The sequence below is a fragment of the Pleurodeles waltl genome, chromosome 10, assembly GCF_031143425.1.
Source record: "Pleurodeles waltl isolate 20211129_DDA chromosome 10, aPleWal1.hap1.20221129, whole genome shotgun sequence".
NCBI lineage: Eukaryota > Metazoa > Chordata > Amphibia > Caudata > Salamandridae > Pleurodeles > Pleurodeles waltl.
Genome location: NC_090449.1, coordinates 309263557 through 309283175, shown reverse-complemented (window position 1 = coordinate 309283175; position 19619 = coordinate 309263557). Strand labels below are relative to the sequence as shown.

Sequence of the window (19619 nt, the reverse complement as noted above, 5' to 3'; positions counted from 1 at the left end):
TTCGAGTAGCCAGGAGGACCTGTCGCAGACCTTTCCAGTGGGGCTCAAGACACTTTTTCCGTTGAAAATTCTTCATGAGGACCCAATCACCAGGTTGCAAGTTGTGGCCTGGATCGGTGGGCACAGAGGGTAGTACTTCGTGTACCTGCTGACGAATCAGATGTAAAGAATTAGTAAGTTCAGCGAGATAATCCAGCAAGACAGGATGCTCAATGTCAGAGTATTTAAGAGGACGTGGACCACCCCAAACGTTCGCCGGCCTCCTCATCACTATCTCGTGTGGTGACAACCCTGACCTAGAATGGGGTGTCATCCTAACAGATAATAATGCTAGGGGCAGTGCGTCTGGCCATGTAATACCGCGATCAGCACATATTTTTGATATTTTTAACTTAAGTGTACAATTATAATTCTCTACTAAGCCTGCTGATTGGGGGTGATTGGCTGTGTGAAACTTCTGGCGGAGACCTAGACCTTCGCAGACCTTCCTTATGACCTGTCCAGTAAAGTGACTTCCGTTGTCTGACCATACACGTCGAGGGATCCCGAATCGGGGAAATAATTTATTCAAGAGTATTTTAGATGTAGTAATAGCAGTATTGTCTTTAGTTGGGTAGGCCTCCACCCATTTTCTAAACATACAAACCACGACCAGGACGTATCTCAAATTGTTAAACCTTTCCATTTCAATATAATCCATTTGTAACACTTCAAAAGGATAATCTGGGGGGCCAAAATGTCCGGGTGGGACTGGTGTACCTTTTCCTGGGTTATGGTGTAAACATATCATACATGTTCGAACCAGATGGTCTGCTGTCTTCCTGATACTATCATTAGCCCAAACAGGGTCAAGTATGTCACAGATACTTTTGGCACTTATATGGGCTGGACCATGGGCCATCGTTACTACTGGTAAGATAAATGCATCAGGGAGCATCCATCCTTTGTTTTACGACAGATCTGTCCAACACTGTATGTCCTCGTCAAACTCGGCCTTTCCTCCCTTCCATGAAATAAGCTCTTGTTCAGTAGCCTCTGCCTGAATCCTTTGTACACTTTTCAGGTTGTTCCCAAATATCTCATGCTCAGAGACCTCCTTTCTATTTTCCACTATGTACATACATCCTATCTTTTCACGTGCTGTTTCTTTCGCTATCTGGTCAGCAAAGGCATTGCCTCGGCTGACATCATCGGTCACCTTTTTGTGTGCGCTACACTTGATGATGGCCATGGTCTGGGGAAGTGCAAGAGCGGTCAAGAGGTTCGATATCAGTGTCCCATGTTGAATATGGGTACAGTGTGAGGTCAGAAAACCTCTTTCTGCCCATAATCGACCAAAATTGTGTACCACCCCGAATGCATACTGGCTATCTGTGTAGATGTTGACATTCAGTCCCATACTCAGCTCACAAGCTCGCGTCAGAGCTATCAATTCTGCAGCTTGAGCCGAATTCTTTGGTATCCTAGCAGCCTCTATTATCTTTTCCATTGTTGTTACAGCATAGGCTGCAGAGGTGGTACCAATGGGTAATTTAAGGCATGAAACATCCACATATAGTGTTCCATCAGGATCATGTAATGGAGTATCTTGCAAGTCTACTCTGCCTTTTGTCTCATCTTCTGTACGAAGGTTGCAGTCATGTAGATCAGTGTGGGTATCCTCAAGCTCCTCCGTGAGGGGCAGCAGGGTGGCAGGGTTGAGTGTGTTACACCTCTGAAGTGTGATATGGCTAGCCAGAAGTGTCAATTCATACGTGGTCAAACGGGCATTTGTGAGATGTTGCGTTTTTGTCTTATTCAGTAATGCATCAACAGTATGTGGAAGCAGTAACATGAGAGGGGAGTCCATTACTATCCCAGCAGACTGGTGCACCGCAACTGCAGCTACTGCGCGCAAACATCCCGGGAGAGCACGGGCCACAGGATCTAACGGGCTGAAAAATAGGCACACGGGCGCTGTTTGCCCCTATGTTCCTGGGTCAATACTGACTGGGAACATCCGTCCTTCTCACAGACATACAACTGGAAGGGCTTACGATAGTCAGGTGTGCCTAGCACAGGTACTGTACAGAGTGCGTGCTTAAGGTTGTCAAAACTGCATTGGAAATCATCATTCCACTCAATTTTCTCAGAACAATCCTTACGTATGAGAGACAAAAATGGTTTGATGAGAAGGAAATAAGTTGGAATCCACTGACGACAAAAGGAAGTGATGCCTATAAAGGCTCTCACATCTCTCTGAGTCCGTGGGACAGGTATGTTTCGAATGGCTTGTACTCGTTCAGCAGTCAAGGTGCGTCCCTCCTTAGACAGGAGGTGACCGAGATAGGTGACCTGCTGTCTACAATACTGCACTTTTAGGGAGAAAAACCTTGTGATTATGGTGAGCAAGGTGCTGTAGTAGGGCCACTGTGTCCACTAGAAAATTACGAGGGGTACCGTTGACTTGTACTTCAACGTGAGGGCCATTCTGTTTAACGGGGCTAGAGACCGGTCCCACCCCCCTCTGTCCTACGCTGTCCTAATCAAAAGAGGAACCTTGTCCCTCCATTGGGTCATAGTCATCATTAAAAAATTGGCGCTGCAAAATTTTGGAGGAGGGATTGTCAAAATAGTTCTGTCGCGGAGTACTGTGCGAGCGCGGTCCCACTTGCTGTCTGTCTCGGTCAGTATTCTGTGGGGAGGGGCCTGCGCGCTCGCGTACTCTATTATCCGGGTGGGTGATATTTCGGGAGGGGCCAACTTTATTTGGGCAATCATTTTTCCAATGGCCCTCCTCTTTACAGTACGCACATTGGTAATACCCTAGAGACGGGCGGGAAGGTGGTAGTAGTTGTTTGTTGTTAGATGGGCCCTGGGAATGGGACCTGGAATGCTGTGGACGGGACAGCGGATATGCCCGTTGAATTAATATTTTTGTCTTCAAATCTTTAGTCTTTTTGTCCGCTTTCTCTTGCTCCTCTATTTCCCTATTCTCGTAATATTGGGCCATTGTCAGAATGCCAGTGGATGTCACTGGCCAAGTACTTTCACAAAGTTTCAATTTAGCGTTTATGTCAGGTAACAGGTTAGCAACAAATTTGTCCACAAACAATCGAAGTCCACCTTCGGTGGCCATATCCTACCCACTAAAGTCAGAGAATATATTCTCAAACCTAGTGAAAAAGTCTGAAACACTCTCACCCTTTTTCTGCTTACAAGCTGACAACTTATCCCAATTTATTCTATGCAGCGTTAACATTGTTTTCATGAAATCTACAATGCGATCTGGGAGAGCTAATATTATTGGTTCAGGTTTTGCTCCCCCTGTTCGTGCACGCTCAGCTCCTTCAAATGCTGCCCAGGTACCCCCCGAGTTCAGCAACATGGTCAGCACGGCGTATACGTGTCCAAATGTCGGGGGGAACTACAGCAGCCATCAACATGTCAATATCGACAATGTCATTACACAGGAGTCTAACGTCTGTTTCAACTCCTTATAATAACCTGCTGGATTCTTTCGGGGGGGTCGGGTAACGCTGCTTTGAATGCATAAGTTTCGGTCCTCTTCCATGGGGTATGGACCCATATTTGTTGGAAGTGGCCAGGTACTGCTGCGTTATTCCCAACCGCCGGTACTGGTGCGTGCCAGACGGGTGGGACCTCCCTCATTGGGAACATGCTGGTGTCGGGACTGGAGTTGCATAAATACAGACGGTCCCGAAACGTAAGAAGGGTGACAACATAAGAAAAAAGGTCTGTCCCGAAGGGGACTCCGCCGGAGGCACGGTTTCGGAGGGCAACCATGCCCTCTGGGGTCAGTATTCCCGTATCTTCGTATTCGGTGATGACTAATTTACACATAAGAGAGGCCGCGTGAAATTGTACTTGGGTCCTCCACTGCCTTATGGTCTGGTAAATATCCCGTGTCCCATACTCATACCAGTTTGTCATCCATCGGCGAGTCAGCTCGTCCACCACATCCTCCTCATGAGGACTGGAGAACAACTGACTCCGTAAAGTACTCTTTCGCGGAGTGGTGGGACGCGGGGTGTCTCGAAGGGATGGAGAAACTATTGACCCAGAAGTCGTAGGGCGTTCCGCGGACCATGAGATGGGTAATCTATTCAGAAGGGGAAGAATAGTAGCAGGAGGAGCAGTGGGACCCTGGGGACCATATTCCTGAGGCGTCTGTATCACGGGAGTGGTAAGGGGCTGTAGGGTGCGTGTATTAGACCCAACAGGAGGTGTGACAATAGACGTGCCTGGCACCGGTGGTTAATTAGGTAAAACGGGGTATAACGGGGGCATGTATATTGGTGGCTTATCTAACAAGTCATTCATAAGTGGGTCTTCTTCCGTCGTTTTTTCCTGAAGTGTCTGGGAAGGGTAACATTTATCAGTATTCAAGCGGTGTGTCCTGTCAAACGCCATAATGCCTTGTTCACGTTCTGTCCTGTCTAATTCACCTGCTTTATCAGTCAGTGTCCTAGTCATATGTCTTTTAGCGTCCTTCTCTGCCTTTTTGCGTTTCTGGTCTGCTTCTTTCTGCCAGATCCGCAAAGAGTCGAACATGCCTGGTCTACTTTTAGTTGCAAACAATCGTTCCTGTAAATAATTAAGTTTACTTTCTTCAAAGGTGCCATGAATAGGCCATTGTAGGTCTGAACTAGTTCTCGTTCTTTTCCTCCATATGTCAGACCAGACAATAGGACCTATCCCATATTTAACATACATGTCATGGTTTGGAGTCCCGGCCGGAGGAGCAGGACACGTTTCCTCCAGGCGGGAGTCCTTGTTACAACAACAACACCACCATTTTCTAAAACAACTCAGTACCGGCATTATGTATATAGTACGATAAATATTGCAGAAATAAACCATTCAATTACTTATATCAGTGGTATTCAAAACAACTCAAATGCAAATATGCTTTCTCCTACTATATCATAATATATATATCGGACAATTTAGGTCCGTTTTACCACCAACGTCGATCTTTGCAAAGAGCGATTTTACCTTTTTAAAAGAAACAGATACAGACAGTTTTAGACAGGAATTTCAAATTCCTGTCCTTACCTGACACTCTATTTTCTCCGTCAGTCAGGGACTCCGATTATTCACAGAAGACAAAGACACCAGTCCAGACAGCGCCAGGAGGTGTCTCAGGCGACCGAAAGACCCAGTAGTCGAAGTCCGCAGGTCCACAACAGAGAACGGTGCTCAGGATCAGATGTGGGGCGCCTCCCTTGGAAATTCATCAATGAGTCCTCCGTCACCGGGACAACCCCCTGGATGCCTGGATGGTGTCCCTGTTCGGGCGCCAACTGAGGAACCAGGAGAAAATGACGCTGATTCTCTCTCAGCGGTGGAGGGACACCCTAAGTCCTCAGGGTATATAGTCATACATTACACAACCAGACAGAGTCACCAACTGTAGGAGAAAAGATAAGTTTTATTAGATGGTTTACTAGCCCGAGCCAGTACAGAGTCCCAGGACAGTCATAGAGACTTTCCTACGGAGGCTGCCCCTTCACTCTGGGGCACCCAACCTTATATACACACAAAACTGCTTAGTCAGAGGACAACTCCACCCCTAGTGTATTCAAGGTCCTCTGCGGCCTTCAGAATATTTCAGGGATATACATGTGGTGGGAGAAAGTACAGATGCAGCTGGCAGGAGGTGGCAACGACCTGTACAAACCTGTTCTGGCAGTTAATGATTAAGCACAAACATTCTCGGAACTACGGTTAAAGAAAGTAAATTACAGCGATAAGCAGATTTCAGCCCAAGGCTGCGAGCACAAGGTCAATCATCAAAGTTCAGGAGGTTTGTCGAGCACATGACAACATAATAAAGATAAACAGATGCCTAGCAGCTATGGTGTATGATTAACTTTATGTACATTTTCTCAGCCTTACAAGGCAAGCTTAACGCCATACACACAAATAGGGCAGAATTAACCCTATTATGCCTTAAAAAACACATAGGAACAGGGGAATAAGGTAAGCTGACATTTGGTGCAATATCTCAGTTAAACATGAAAAATAATACATTTGCCAATTGTGTTCAGAATCCGAAGAGGATGTAATTACAGAAATAGGGTAAGGCCTTTCAGAACTTTTAATAAACACTTATACACCACTGATGAGACGGCGCAACTAGCCTATTTAGATAGGGTGGAACTTACCCAGGTGACCGCTGGCCAAAAGCTAAAGGAAGCCCCATCAGGGACGATTAAGTCCAAACAATGATAGACACCCTTAAACTGCATAAATCAACTGGGCCAGATGGGTTACAGCCCAATTTTCCAAGACCTTTAGCTCTGACTTGGGGCTGCAATTGACTGCCCTGTTTAATTACATAGCCAAATCCCTCAGGTTGACACAATGGGTGAAGCGTTAGTCTGTATTATACCGAAACCAGGCAAAGATCCCTGTTTTTGTGCACCTTACCAACCTAATGGGCTGCTCAATTTAGATGCTAAATTCTGTGCTAAGATTCTGGCCAATATGCTAGAAGATATGCCAGAACTTATCCATCCTGATCAATCTGGATTCATTGAGGGGTGGCAACTCATGACAACCTGTGGAGAGTAGTCCACCTGGTTGGAAAGCTGCCAAACCCTAATCCCAGCTGTTCTCTTGGCACTAGATGTGAGAAAGCTTTTGACCAAGCGGACTGGTGGTTCTTCCTTTTTCAAACCCTAATACAGTTTGACTTTGGAGACCGATGATAAACATGGTCCAAGCCAACTATGCCTACCCCATTGCACATGTGTTGATGACGAGACTGTCTAAGACTTTTTTAGCCTCAGGTGTGGCACAAGACAGGGGTACCCGCTATCCCTGTTTTTATTTGCCCTTACTATTGAGCCCCTAGCAGCTCATGTGAGAGCAGCACCCTCCATCCATGACCTCTCCTTTAGCTCGGTAGACCACAAAGTCACTATGTTTGTAAGACAATACACAGCGGTACCTCACATCCCCCCCCCCCGAATTCTCTGATGGCTCAGCAAACTGAACTCACTACATATGCAACAGTGGTGGGTGTTTGTGTCAACCTCTACAAGTTCTTTCTCCTCAACCTAACTATCTACCCAGGTAAAATGGGGGTGATGGAGGGATCTACCACCTTTCAATGGGCCAAAAAAGAACTAACCTATCTGGGGATTAAAATCACTCTGGTAGTGACAGACCTACATAAGGCAAATTATCTCCCACTTCTAGAACAGTTTAAAACAGATCTCAAACGATGGGCTCCCTATTCTTCTTCTTTTTTTTTTTAATAAATCTTTTTATTAAACAACAAAACGGCCATAGTACAATGTAGCAGACGACAATAAAAGACCCATCATTTATCTACTACTCACAGACAGATTTTAGCAGATGTCGATTATTGAGGGTTTAACATGTCAATCAAGCATCTCCCCAGTCACATAGTTTGGTGCAACCAGATCCCTCTCCCTCCACCCGCCCGTACTTAGCCTACCAAGGGTCACTCTGTACTTCTGTAGCCCCCCCCTCCCCTCAGCCAGGGGGCACACCAACGATTTGGTCCAGTTAATACAGTAACCGGAGTGGTCCCCAAATGTGCGAAAGACCTGCATGATCCTATCGATGGACCATTGGGGTTGGGTAGCATACAGCAGAATAGCGTACAGGGAGATACGTTTCTCCCATGTTGCACCTAAGTCGATACCCCGAATTGGGGGGTCTTGCCGCCAAGGGCTCAAGTGCTAGAGCGAATAGGTTAGGTGAGAGCGGGCACCCCTGTCGGGTTCCCCTTTATAAGGCAAAGAGGCGTGACAGCATCGCATTAACCCGCACCCGAGCCACTGGTTTTCGATATAGCAGTCTAATACAGGCCAGGAATCATGGACCCACGCCGAACCTCTTAAGGGCCCAAAAATATATGGCCACTCTACACTATCAAAGGCCATCTTGGGGTCAAGGGATAGGAGCTTCGACTGCTCTCTAATGTGGTGATCTGTCATGTGCAAGTCCCCGTAAAGTCTCTGCAAGTTCTGGACGGCATGAAGCCCGATTGATCTGGATGGATTAGCTTAGTAACAATCGTGTCCAATCTGGTTGCCAGTACCTTCACCAGGACCTTGACCTCTGCGTTAAGAAGGGAGATGGGCCTATAAGATGCACACATCTCCGGGAGTCTGTCTTTCTTCTGGATCAATACCATAGTCGTGGTCCGTTGATCCAGTGGCAACACTCCCGCTTCCCGCGCCTCTTGAAACATGGCCAACCTGTGGTTTTCTACCTTGCTCCCCAGACCCTTAAATAACTACACCGGAAGTCCATTCAGTCCCGCCGCTTTGCCCGACTGAAGCCCCCGCAATGCTGAGGCAACCTGCTCCTCTGACAACTCAGCATCCAACTCTCCTCTCTCCTCCTCTGAGAGCTCCCACAGCAGGCTGTCTCGCAAGAGGTCCGCACAGTCCTCCTTGGTTATCCGAGGCATAGATCTCCTCATAATATTCGGCAAAGGCCTCTGCTGTGGACTCATTGGACCCACATGGGCACCCCCCTTAGTCTGTACCTCCCTGACCCATGATCGTTCACGGTCCCTCTTGTCCAACCTGGCCAGCAGTTCATTGGCTTTGTCACCCACCTCATACAGTTGACGCTGAGACGCCAGCACATACACCTGAGCATGCTGTTCAGCCGAAGCGCGCAGCTCATATCGCTTGAGGCGTAGTTGGTGCAGAAGACCACCCTCTGCCCCCCTGTCCGCCGGACAACAGCCTCAAGGGCTGCGATTTCTCGCTCAGATTTTGCGGCTTGCATGTTTTGTTCCTTTTTCTCGCCCCCATTTATGTCTTGCGCATTGCCCCTAAGTACAGGTATAAAGACTTCCCACAGAGTATACGTCGAGTCCATGGATCCCATATTTTCCTCAATGTATTGGGTAGCCCTCTCCCTCATTTTGTCAACAAAGGATTTATCCCTCAGATGCCAAGGGTCAAGTCGAGGCGGCAGCGAGTAGGACTGCGAAGGACCCAGTAGGATGACCCCTACAGGGGAATGGTCTGAGATCCTTCTCGAATATTACGCGGCCTCTCTGAACCTACCCACATGAGCCCATGTCGTGAATAGATAGTCCAGTCTTGACAAGCTACTATGGGAACTTGAGGAGTAAGTGAACTGCCTCTTACCCAGATTCTGTTCCCTACACAGGTCTGTCAGGCCAAGAGAGTCCCGAAAGGACTGCGGTGCCATTGAGGCGTCTGGCACCCTTGCATGTGAAATTCCAGTCTAGCCCTGGGTCGGACACAAGATTCATATCTCCTCCCAAAGCCAAGAGTCCCATCGAGAGATCAAGCAGCAGGGCGCCCAGGTACGCAAGAGTAGAGCCCTGCAGTCACATGTGGAGAGTGTGTCCCTCTCAGGTTCCCGAGACTGCCACATACCGCCCAAGTGCGTCCCACCAGGTGCGAGACAGAATAAATGGTACTGATTGTTATTATTTTTTTTTTTAGAAGGATGCCCACCCCCTTGGAGTCTGTTGTGGAACCCGCATGTGCTACCAACTGGTATCCAAACCTGTCCAGCGCCTGGTAATGATTCCCCTTTAGATACATTGCTCGTACCAAGACAAGGTCAGGGCCATGTCTGTGCAGGTACTGAAGGACTATAGTCCAATTAATGCGGCTGCCCAAACCATTCACGTTCCATGTCATTGACCCTAAGGGTATGAGTCATCGGTCCTGCCATGTAGGAGCCCTTCCCTACCCAACCGGTTCACTGCACCAGTCTCCCGTTCTTGTAGTCCCTCCCATGCACCCTTGCCCCGAGCAACATCACATAGCATTGCATGGCTGTACAATAGCATAGAAACAGTGTATAACCGTAAACTGTAAATCAAGAATCCCAAACCAGAAACTCTCCCCACCCTGCAACCCCACAAAGCAGGCTTTGAACTGCAACCCCTGCCATGTTTTGCCTTCGTACCCTCAGTCTCGCCGAGAAAAGCATCATATATTTGAGTTCACGTTCCTGTAGTGCTTTTTGACCTCTTGAAAGCTTTGGTGCTGTTGTTGGACCCTCAACATGAAATCCGGAAAAAAACGGAAGGTTGCATTTTCGTATTGGAGGTCCCCTTGGGATCTAGCGGCCTGTAGGAGGGCATCTCTGTTTTGAAAGCTGAAAATTCTTGTGATAATTGTCCTTTGAGGGGCCACGGTCACGGAGGGGCGACCGAAGCCCTGTGTTGCCCGTTCAACAGTGAAGAACTTAGATAGTCTCTTAGGGCACAGGGAGTCTGTGATCAAGGTCTCCAGAAAAAGCTCCTTACTCAGGCCCTCGACCCCCTTTGGCACCCTGACTACTCTGATATTGTTTCTCCGAGCCCTCCCCTCCTGATCCTCCAAGCGTTCCACAGTTCTCTCATGTTCCTCGGTGAGAAATTGTAGCTGGTCCTCAAGTCTCTTGGATGTAGACTGTAACCGGGCAATGTCCTTGTCCGGGTTCGTAACCTTTTTGGCAACTTTCTTTAGACCAGCTCGGAAGAGGGTAACATCCACTGTCACCTCATCTAGTTTAGGTTCCAGTGATCCCCTCAGGTCTTGAGTGGCAATTGTTATTGCACCCAGGGAAGGTTCACCCGAGGGGCCCTGCTCCGTCTCCTGTCCCCCTCAGCGTTGTCCGGAACCACGGGTCACCCTGTTTCTCCGTACCACATATTTATCCATTTTATTTGTCTGTTGCGAGAGCTGTTCCTGACCATGCTGGAGGAGCACACCCACCCATTGGGGCTCGTCTGCAACCCCTCCTCCCCCCAGCCAGAGCTTCATCCAGCTGTGGGCCTAGAGTGTTCTCAAGTTCGAGACCAGAGAGCCAGTTAGCACCCCCACCAGTGCGCGAGTCCCCCAACAGTACTGTGTCATACCCCGGTGGGGTCCCATCCTCTCTCTCCTCCTCTCGGGGGGGGGGTGGTCCACGCCACTCCCTGAGCAATGGGCACTTCTGCGACACCGCCGTTGAGAGGGGTGGGGGGAGCTGACCGCCTGCCGACCATCCCTCCCCCCCGCCGTGTGGGCCCAGCTGTCTTCTAAAGCGTGCGGCAGAACAAGGGCCACAGCCTGCATCTCACTTCACGTCCACCTCATCTCTCTGCGCTGCGGCTGACTCAATCAGGGCGCGGGCGTAAGACAGGCCTGTAACCAGCCTGCCTGCCTCTCAGGTCTCTTCACCTCACACCGCCGCCCACCTCCTTCCGCCCCCGGTGCGACTCCAGCTAACAAGGACTGGGGGAGGTGGGTGCAGGGAGCAGAGGCACCAGGTGTCCCTGGCCTCAGCCTTGCCGGCCGTGGTGGCCTGTGACTGGGTCGCGCACTCATGGTTCCCCGCATAGGCACCCCACCCTGGCAGCCGCTCCACAACCCAGCAGTCAGCGGCACCGGCCCAGTACTCCGCGTCCTGTCATCCGGCTCCATGCGGCCCAGCCACTGCCACCAGGCTGCATGTGCGCTGTCCGCAGAGGCGCGCAGGCCCCGACGGCCCCCAAACGGTCACCCCACTGCTCCGGCTGCACCCGCACCACCGCTTCTGGCCAGCAGAACAGATTAGTTGGCGGGTATTTTGGACGATTAAAGAGCTAAAGACGTAGCTCTGCTAGATGACGGCCATCTTGGCTGACGCTCCGCCAAGCCCAGAGGGGCCCCCTATTTTTATCCTGGCTGTGTTGCATTAATGCAGTGAAAATGGCTGTTTAGACATGACTCCTAGACATTATTTAGGGACTCCCCACTGAGATATAACAGGTTTTTTCCTCCTCCATACTCTTCTTCATCGCTTGCTTTATGTGGCAAGATTGTAGGCCCCGAACCCCTTACATGGTGTTGACTTTAACTAACGAGGCTGGTGGCCTGGTCCTGCCCAATATTACGCTTTGCAGTAAAACAGCCAAGTTGAGGTTCATAGTGGAATCGTCAGTGAGGGAGTCCAATATACACTGGCTTCACATGGATGGAGCGGTGGTAGGTAGATATACGTGGGACGTCTGGAGTGAACCAAAACAGAAAAGGTCACTCAACACTTACATAAGGACCCTGACTAAAACCACCCTCAAAGTATGGAACAAGGTGAATCGGTTTGCTGGGTGGGCAACATTCCTCTTCCCATATACTCCTGCACACTTTAACGCAGCCTTTAAATCAGCGCTGCTCCCAGGTCCAATCAAATGTTTGGCGAGAGGGGGGTTGCCTCACCATGTCTGATTTATTTCATAAGTGTGGGACTTCCTCACTTTTGAACACTGCCAACGAAACTTCACCCACTATACCCAACTGAAGCCCTGGGGCTCCAACCAGACAACAGGCTTGTGGCCACCAGAGATCTCTCTCCAATAGAAGAATTTGTACCAAGAGCCAGTGGACCGCCGGGGAACATTTCCTTCCTCTATTTACTTTTGATCTCCACCACTCGTACAAGTCCTCGTCATGTACATTTCTGGAAGTGGACTCTTGGGATTACTATTACTTCAGAGCAATATGGCGTAATATGTGCAGTGTAATTCCTGGATTCAGCCACTCACTTGGGCTGAGATGCACACTACAAAGCTCTTTATGATTTGGTATTTATAACCTAAGAAACTTTAAAAGATCTATCCAAGCACATCTGATTTATGCTGGAGGGGTGGTGGGTTACTTCGAGATTTTAGACATATTTGCTGGGGTTGTCTCATTATTGCACTATATTGGTCTGAAAATTGTAATATCCCCTTCGGACACTTTGGAGTTTGCCCTTCTGCAGCTTTGTGATGAAACCCTCAAGTACCAGACCTCTAGCGGTCGTTCCATCTTGTGGCTTTTCTTGTGGGGGAGAAAAAGACATCTTTGGATGTGTCCTGGAAGAAAACTGAAGCCCCTTCAATGTTGCGACGGAATGCTTGCATTGGGCAAGCACTAACTATGGAACAGATGGCTAATGGTCTCCTAGAAAACTGCAAACATTTTTGAGTACACATGGGGTCCCTTGGTACAGTTAATTTCAACTGGCCTACCATTATTTGTATGTCCCACGCACACTAATGCTCCACCTTTTCTAGACCTAATATTTAATGTGGCAGCAGGCCACCTTCTGGGCAAGTGGACCATGCTCCACCATATCTCCTGCCCTAACAACCTCACAACCGAATATGCGCCTTCGGAAGCATCCACATCAATACTCATACTAGTTAGTTGTTTTTGAGGGAATGGGGGATAGGGAGGTGTTAAATGGGCAAATTACTAAATTATCTACTCTTTGTTGAACTGACTGTGATAATGCATCTGATTGTTTTTTCCTTACCTGCGAGACCTGTGAATTATAGATATAGACACTGTTTATGCTACCTGCATCCTTAATATGTACTTATGGTCCCCTACTTTTGCTTTTCGATCACTGTATGCTTCTGTGTCTTATTAAATCAACAAAGAAAGTTTGAGAAAAAAAGTTACAAGCACTGTGTATCACCTGTCGTTGAATATGAAAAAAGGAACCTTGGATCTGGTCCATATTTCAGAGGAAAGTCGTAGCCTGCCAACCTCCAGACTAAAAGTACTGAAGCTACATTTTTATTTCTTTTCAGAGAAGGAATTTGGTATAGGCATGGTAGTTTTAAACACTATTTTGCGTCATCATTTTCTAATTAAAAATACAAATGGGCAAAGTTTAATTAGATCTTTTGAGTTGTATCTTGCATACTGGAAGAGCACTACTCCCAAAATGACATCCCAAACACTCTGCAGGCTTTGCTAGCTAATGTTTTGTTAAAGCAGATCTCATTAGGTCGTGCCTTTTTACCGTTATTACGCAAAAGCATTTGTAATAACCAATGTATTTGAACAGGTCGGTGGACATTCTGGATCCCCTTGATGTACCAGCAGGGCTACATAAAGGAGGCAGAGCCGGGTCCTTGTTCTATAATTGAAAAATATCTTTCAGTTACAGAAGGTCTTTCTTCCCACGAAAAGGTGATGTTTACCTCAGCAAGCACTGCATTAGCCAATCCAACAGTCTATCCATGTGGCAAATTAACTTTACTGTTGAGTAGCCAAAAAGCATATTCCCGACAGCAACACGCTTGCCAGGGATGCCATGTCAATCCTTTTGATACATTCAGCATTCGCAGCGTTACATTGTAAAAAAAAAATAATAATAATAATAAAGTTATGTTTTCTTTAAATATGATTGCAACTCAAGAGTACTGCCTCTGTCCCTTGATTTTCTTTGTTGCTGACCGTGTTGGCAGTATGGCACTCCTATCTTGGATGACTAGAACCCTCATGACACAACAATGCCTTGACCAATTGTTAGTGTTAGCTGATTATTAGTCAAGGGAATCGGATATTCGGTTATTTTTACCAGCACCCAGTAGGGAGACTTTTTACTGGCAATCCCTGTACAGAACCGTGTAGTCTGCCATGAGTAGACTCAAGAAACCCATCAATGTCTCTTGTATGCCTCTTAGACAGTGAACGTTCTTACAACTGTGGAGGATTAGTTTTTTCCATTCGAGATTTAAATTGATTGTATTTGAACACACTTGCTGTCTTTGTGTTAGTAGGGTGCATAGAAACATCTAAAAATCCATACTGAGAAGGATTCTATGCATATAAAATCTGGGAAAAATTAAATCAAACAAGAAAATTAGTGTTCCCCTTTTCGAGGTTAATCAGCACCACAAAGAAAGCAGCCTGAAGGGGACTTTCTGCCTTGAGCTACCTTAGTTATGTGTGCTCTGAAAACATCATTGATATTAGCTCCTGGACTACCACAGAGGTATCTGGGAAACCCTTTGCGGTAAGCAGGGGATTTCATTTGTTGGAGCCTGGTAAATTAATCAGTGATAATTGGTAGATTTCTCTCAAAGGATTACTAGCAAAATGGTTTTTGACTACATATCCACCACTAACTGTCAGTCTCTACAGAGCATGGTGACTAACAAAGTGGGTGCACTTTCTGCGAACATCCAGACCAGCAGAGTGCATAGATATGCTGGTGGAGCAACAAAACCAATTTTGCCTAGCAGCTGTCAAGGCCAATAAGGGAAAATAAGTGGTGTCATCCAAGTAGGTAGAAGAGTGACTCAGTTGTCCAGACAATTCATGACTTTCCTTCATAGACTATGCCCACTGTCCATTCCAGAGAAGGACAGTGACCCATTCCAGGAGAGAGAGGCAGCCACCGCAACACTTTTACGCAGCACTCTGCTGTTGGAAATTTGCATATTCCCTGTAGACAGTATATCCTTATTGTAATCGGAAATACATGGCCAACTCAAGTTGACACGTTTGCCTAATTCTCCTTGCTGCTCTATAACTTTAAATTTACTCAGGTGTTAGCATACATTGGAAGTTAACTTGCAAATTCTGTAGAAAGTACACCAATGGGTGCTCTGGATATTGACGAACTGGCACCAACGGAGTGATGGCGTCGATGCGTCACATGGCTATTTCCAAAGCAAGGCCTTCATAAACTTAATTTTCACTTGTTGGTTGTTTCATATACAGCAGTGAATTCTTAAGGTGAACCCGCTCTGAAGAACCCATCTAGATGATGAAATGTTTTTTTGCCCTAATACTATGTTTACTACTGCCTGTGTGTCTGCTAACAAAAAGTAGTGACAGTGGAGTTAGTGTTTAAAAGAAGAATTAGTTGGTTACTAGGACCATTGCCTAGATATCCATCTCCGAGCTTTTTTAGATTCAAAGGCAACAAGTTTCCCTGCTTGTTAAGCATAGTAGGGTATTTGAATTTTTGGTTTTTGTGCTGCATGTTGCTGTTGTCGCAACATGAGCTGACAGAGACGACTTTGAATGAATAAGATAACCAAATGGGTACGGGATAACTGCCTTGCTGCTAATGGTTCCAGTAGGTACAAAATGTCTTGAGCTAGCTATGAAATCTGCTACATTTGTTTAAGGTCTGGGATGCTTGCCATGCTGCTGTGATATATTAAATAGAAGTAGACTATGAATGACGGAATTGTTAAAAACAATGTTAAGGTTAATTAACCTATTCTTCTATATCGCATTGGTTTCTGCCCTGTTGTGTATAATATAAATGTACTTTGGTGTTCTAACTCTATATAAGGGGTTTTATTTTGAAATCCCCTTGTATGCTGTTATTTTGGTTTCCAGTACATATCTTTAAACAAGTAATCCCCTTCTGTTCTTTCCGTGTTTTAATTGTTTTTCATGCATGTCTCCCAACACAGGATCTTCAGACTCCACTGAGAGCCTCAAGAGCCATGGCACCAATAGCTCGATACAGCCCCTCCTCAATTTCACCACGGTTCATTTGGAGGAGGAGCAGAACCTGTGAGTGCCCATCGACCGCCAGCATCATTCCGGCTCATGTTCTGCACAGACTTTAACTGGATACTTAAATCAGCACACACAGACTCTTCACTGTCTTCAGCATCCTTCTCTGAGACAATAAAAACAAAATAAAACGATTTTGCCTGATAGAAAGAGTTCCGTCCAGGAACATTGAGGCCTTTCCCGGAGTGCCAATTGCAGCACATTATGACACAAGAACATGTCACGCGACACGGGTGGGAATACGCCGCCTCTTCTTGAAAATGCATCCTAATAATCCTCCCATATTGATTTCAATGTTGAAATCTATCTCATACATTTATGGAGTGGGATTAGAATGCACAACAGCTGCGGTTTTGGAGTGAGGCTCTCTGCCTGTAAACTGAAACAGGAAAGTCATGGTTTGAAAAGTATGTATTGGTTAATTTTTAGGTAATATATTCAGTTTCGACATTTTTAAAGTGTGTTCTTTTGGGCTGTATAAAACATGTTTTGGAGTGTTTATAGTCTGGTGCTTCTTGATATATCTGGCCCAGACCAGACAGTCTGTCTAGCTATCCTATCCATTCCACACGAGACATCTTGTGTCAACATGCTTGCTTCACACTGTCTACACTTGCAAAGCTTTCCTCCACCCCACTCTGGCATCTGTTAGCCTCAGGTTTCATTGACTTCCTCGGTTACCAGTATCAATCTGCATTGCTGTCTGGTGCTTTCCTCCCCATGCATATATATACATATAAGCCGTTGCTTTCATTATTCCATGCTTTCCCTGCCTCACACATTAGTTGAATGTAAGCATTCTTTTTTCCATCATCTCCGTCGCGTGGACAGTCTACATTGTCCTGCTGTGCATAACCCAATATGTAGGTTTCCATCTGTCTAACCTTCTCGTCTGCTTATACATTATCCAGTCTTTATCAGCCTACTGCTCCAGTTCACGTACAAATGCTGGTGCTGTTCTGCGTAAACAGACTAGACATTCAGCTCCCTATGCCAGAAGCAGTTTGTCAGGCCCTGTACTTTGATACAGTCTCTTTGAACAATCAAAATGTCCCCTTTTCTTGAAGAGCTTTCCGACTTCTACTTGCAGGGAATTAGTTTGCCTTATCCTGCCCCTTTCTTACCACTTTTGCCCTCTCTGGCAAAATTGTTTTGGTCCAGCTTGAACCTGTGATTCAGCTATCTCTTTCCAGAATGTTTGTTTCACCCTGCTCCTATTCTTTTGGAATGCATACAGTACTAAAATATCTTAGCTGCACTCCATTCAATTCAGTTCAATCTGTCTTTAATCGCGTACTTATGATACACATAAAGCAGAATTAGTAACAGGTATAAATACATACACATCAGTTCTTTGGTAAAACACCTAAAACAATACTTTAAAAATCATTCAATAAACTTTGTTTATACGTTATAACATACACTTCTTTGAGTGAATAGCTAACTTCAAAAATACGTCCAACTCGATCGCATACCTCTTTATTGCTCAATAATTGCAGAAATCTCAGGGCCATCATGCATTGATCACAACAATTTTCCAGAAAAAACTGTGATAGAATGTGGTTAAAGTATAACCAATCAAATTTACGAAAACTAAAATTAAGTGAAGCAAGGTTTGCTCAACACACCGTCACAAGGGCAGGTGCCCCTTAAAGTATCATCTGAATAACTTAACGGAAACCGCAGCAAGTGCTGAACTGTACCTGTCCTAAAACTGAAGAGAAGTGAACTTTCCCATCTCACACTTTTTCAGGACAGATACGGATTCATAACCACGTTCTGCTTCAGAGCACTTCAATTGGGGACTGTAACCTTACTTGTTTCGTACCCTTCTCTTGGAAGGAGTCTATTTTTACCAAAAAACGATTTTTACCACCTTTTTGTCTGGGGAGCAAATCAAGGCAGAAGCCAAACAGCTCGGGGGCGACCTTGATCTTTTTGGACTGTGCCGAAATAAGCTATCCAAGTTATTGTGCTGCCCCTATCCTACTGGAGACAGTCACTAATGATCTCTCTGTTCAGCTTTAGTTGCAGGGTTGGCCCAAACTGATAGCCAAAGAAGAATAGGGGCCAATTTCATACAGCCTTCCAGATAGGTCAAACCAAATTTGCTATGGAAAAATGAAGTTAGCGCTAGAGATGGTTGGCTCAGTGTCTTCTTCTTATGCGCTTCTTCTCAACCCGTAGGGGATAACAGCTGGAGTAACCCTAGGCCCCTGTGCCATAATAAGCAATAGGAATGCGTCCAGAATTATAAATGGTGATGAGCGTGGGGGGGACAAGGCCTTGCTACCTACCTGCCATGTATGATTTAGAAGGGCCCTTGCTGCCCTAGATAGTTCAAAGCATGGCAGAAATATAATCCCATGTTCTGGAGCAATCAAATGTAATATGGGAAAGGATGCACACTGGTTAATTTCTTCCCATTTCTACTACAGTGGACATGTTACACTTCTTTGGACTGCACTCCAAAATGAGGGATTTACTAGCATTAGTGGTCAGTTCAAAGATGGTCAGGAATTTAAAGAGTCTACCAGTCTCTGAAATGCAATGGAGGTACAAGCCATGAGTACCGCATCACGGGTGTGCAGTAATGCGTGTATTGCCACGCTACCCATTTTTGGCACATGTTTAAAGGCATCCTCGAGGAATGGAGTCAAGTTATTAATGTATAAAATAAAAAGCAAGGGAACCATAATGCAGCCTTGCCGACTCTCGCCCAACACCTCCGAAAGTCCTCCATCTTGGCCGAACTGCACCTTTGCCCCCAGATTTACATATAGAGAATTCAGAAGGTGAACAAACAGCACCTTTCATAGCTTACTACGGTTCACACTATTGAATGCTGTTGATAGGTCTATAAATTCTAGGTAAAGTGGGCAGCTCATAACAACAGTATACAGTAGGATGGAGATTGAGGCACTGTTCCACAATAGCCAGCTCCTCTCAAACTATATTGACTGGGTTGCAGTATATTATTCTCTCCTTCCCAGTCCTGGAATCTGTTAAAGATGGCCCTGCCTAAAATCTTTACTGACCTGTCAGTCGGAGAGATGGGACGGGTAACACTTTGGGACGAACTATTGCATTGCTTGAAGATAGGCACTATCGTTGAGAAAGACCAGATCATCGGAAGGTTACTGGGGGACTGATTATTGAATACATTAGCCAAAAGTGGCACCCAGAGTTCTATGTTACATCTAAACCAGATCTATGGGTACCCTGTCCAGCCCTAGGGCCTTGCAGCTGGGGCTTTTGAAGATGGCATCTTCAACTTTCTCAGTGGAGAATACTAACTTTGGTGGTGGGTTTGGCAAG

The 19619-nt window shown here is 46.3% G+C and overlaps 1 protein-coding gene across 6 annotated transcripts in view; it reads left to right on the top strand.

Moving 5' to 3' along the window:
- The window catches only part of MGRN1 (mahogunin ring finger 1), a 321313-nt gene extending 304513 nt beyond the window's left edge, over positions 1–16800 (top strand). For 5 of the 6 annotated variants that reach the window (XR_011199103.1, XM_069210484.1, XM_069210481.1 and 2 more), the window contains one exon: positions 16196–16800. Coding sequence is in view for 2 of the 6 variants with exons in the window: in XM_069210484.1 (XP_069066585.1) it covers positions 16196–16302 (107 nt within the window). In the remaining 4 variants the exon portion in view is untranslated. The remainder of the gene's footprint in view (positions 1–16195) is intronic. The other variant, XM_069210482.1, reaches the window with a different exon arrangement.
- The last annotated feature ends 2819 nt before the right edge of the window (positions 16801–19619 follow it).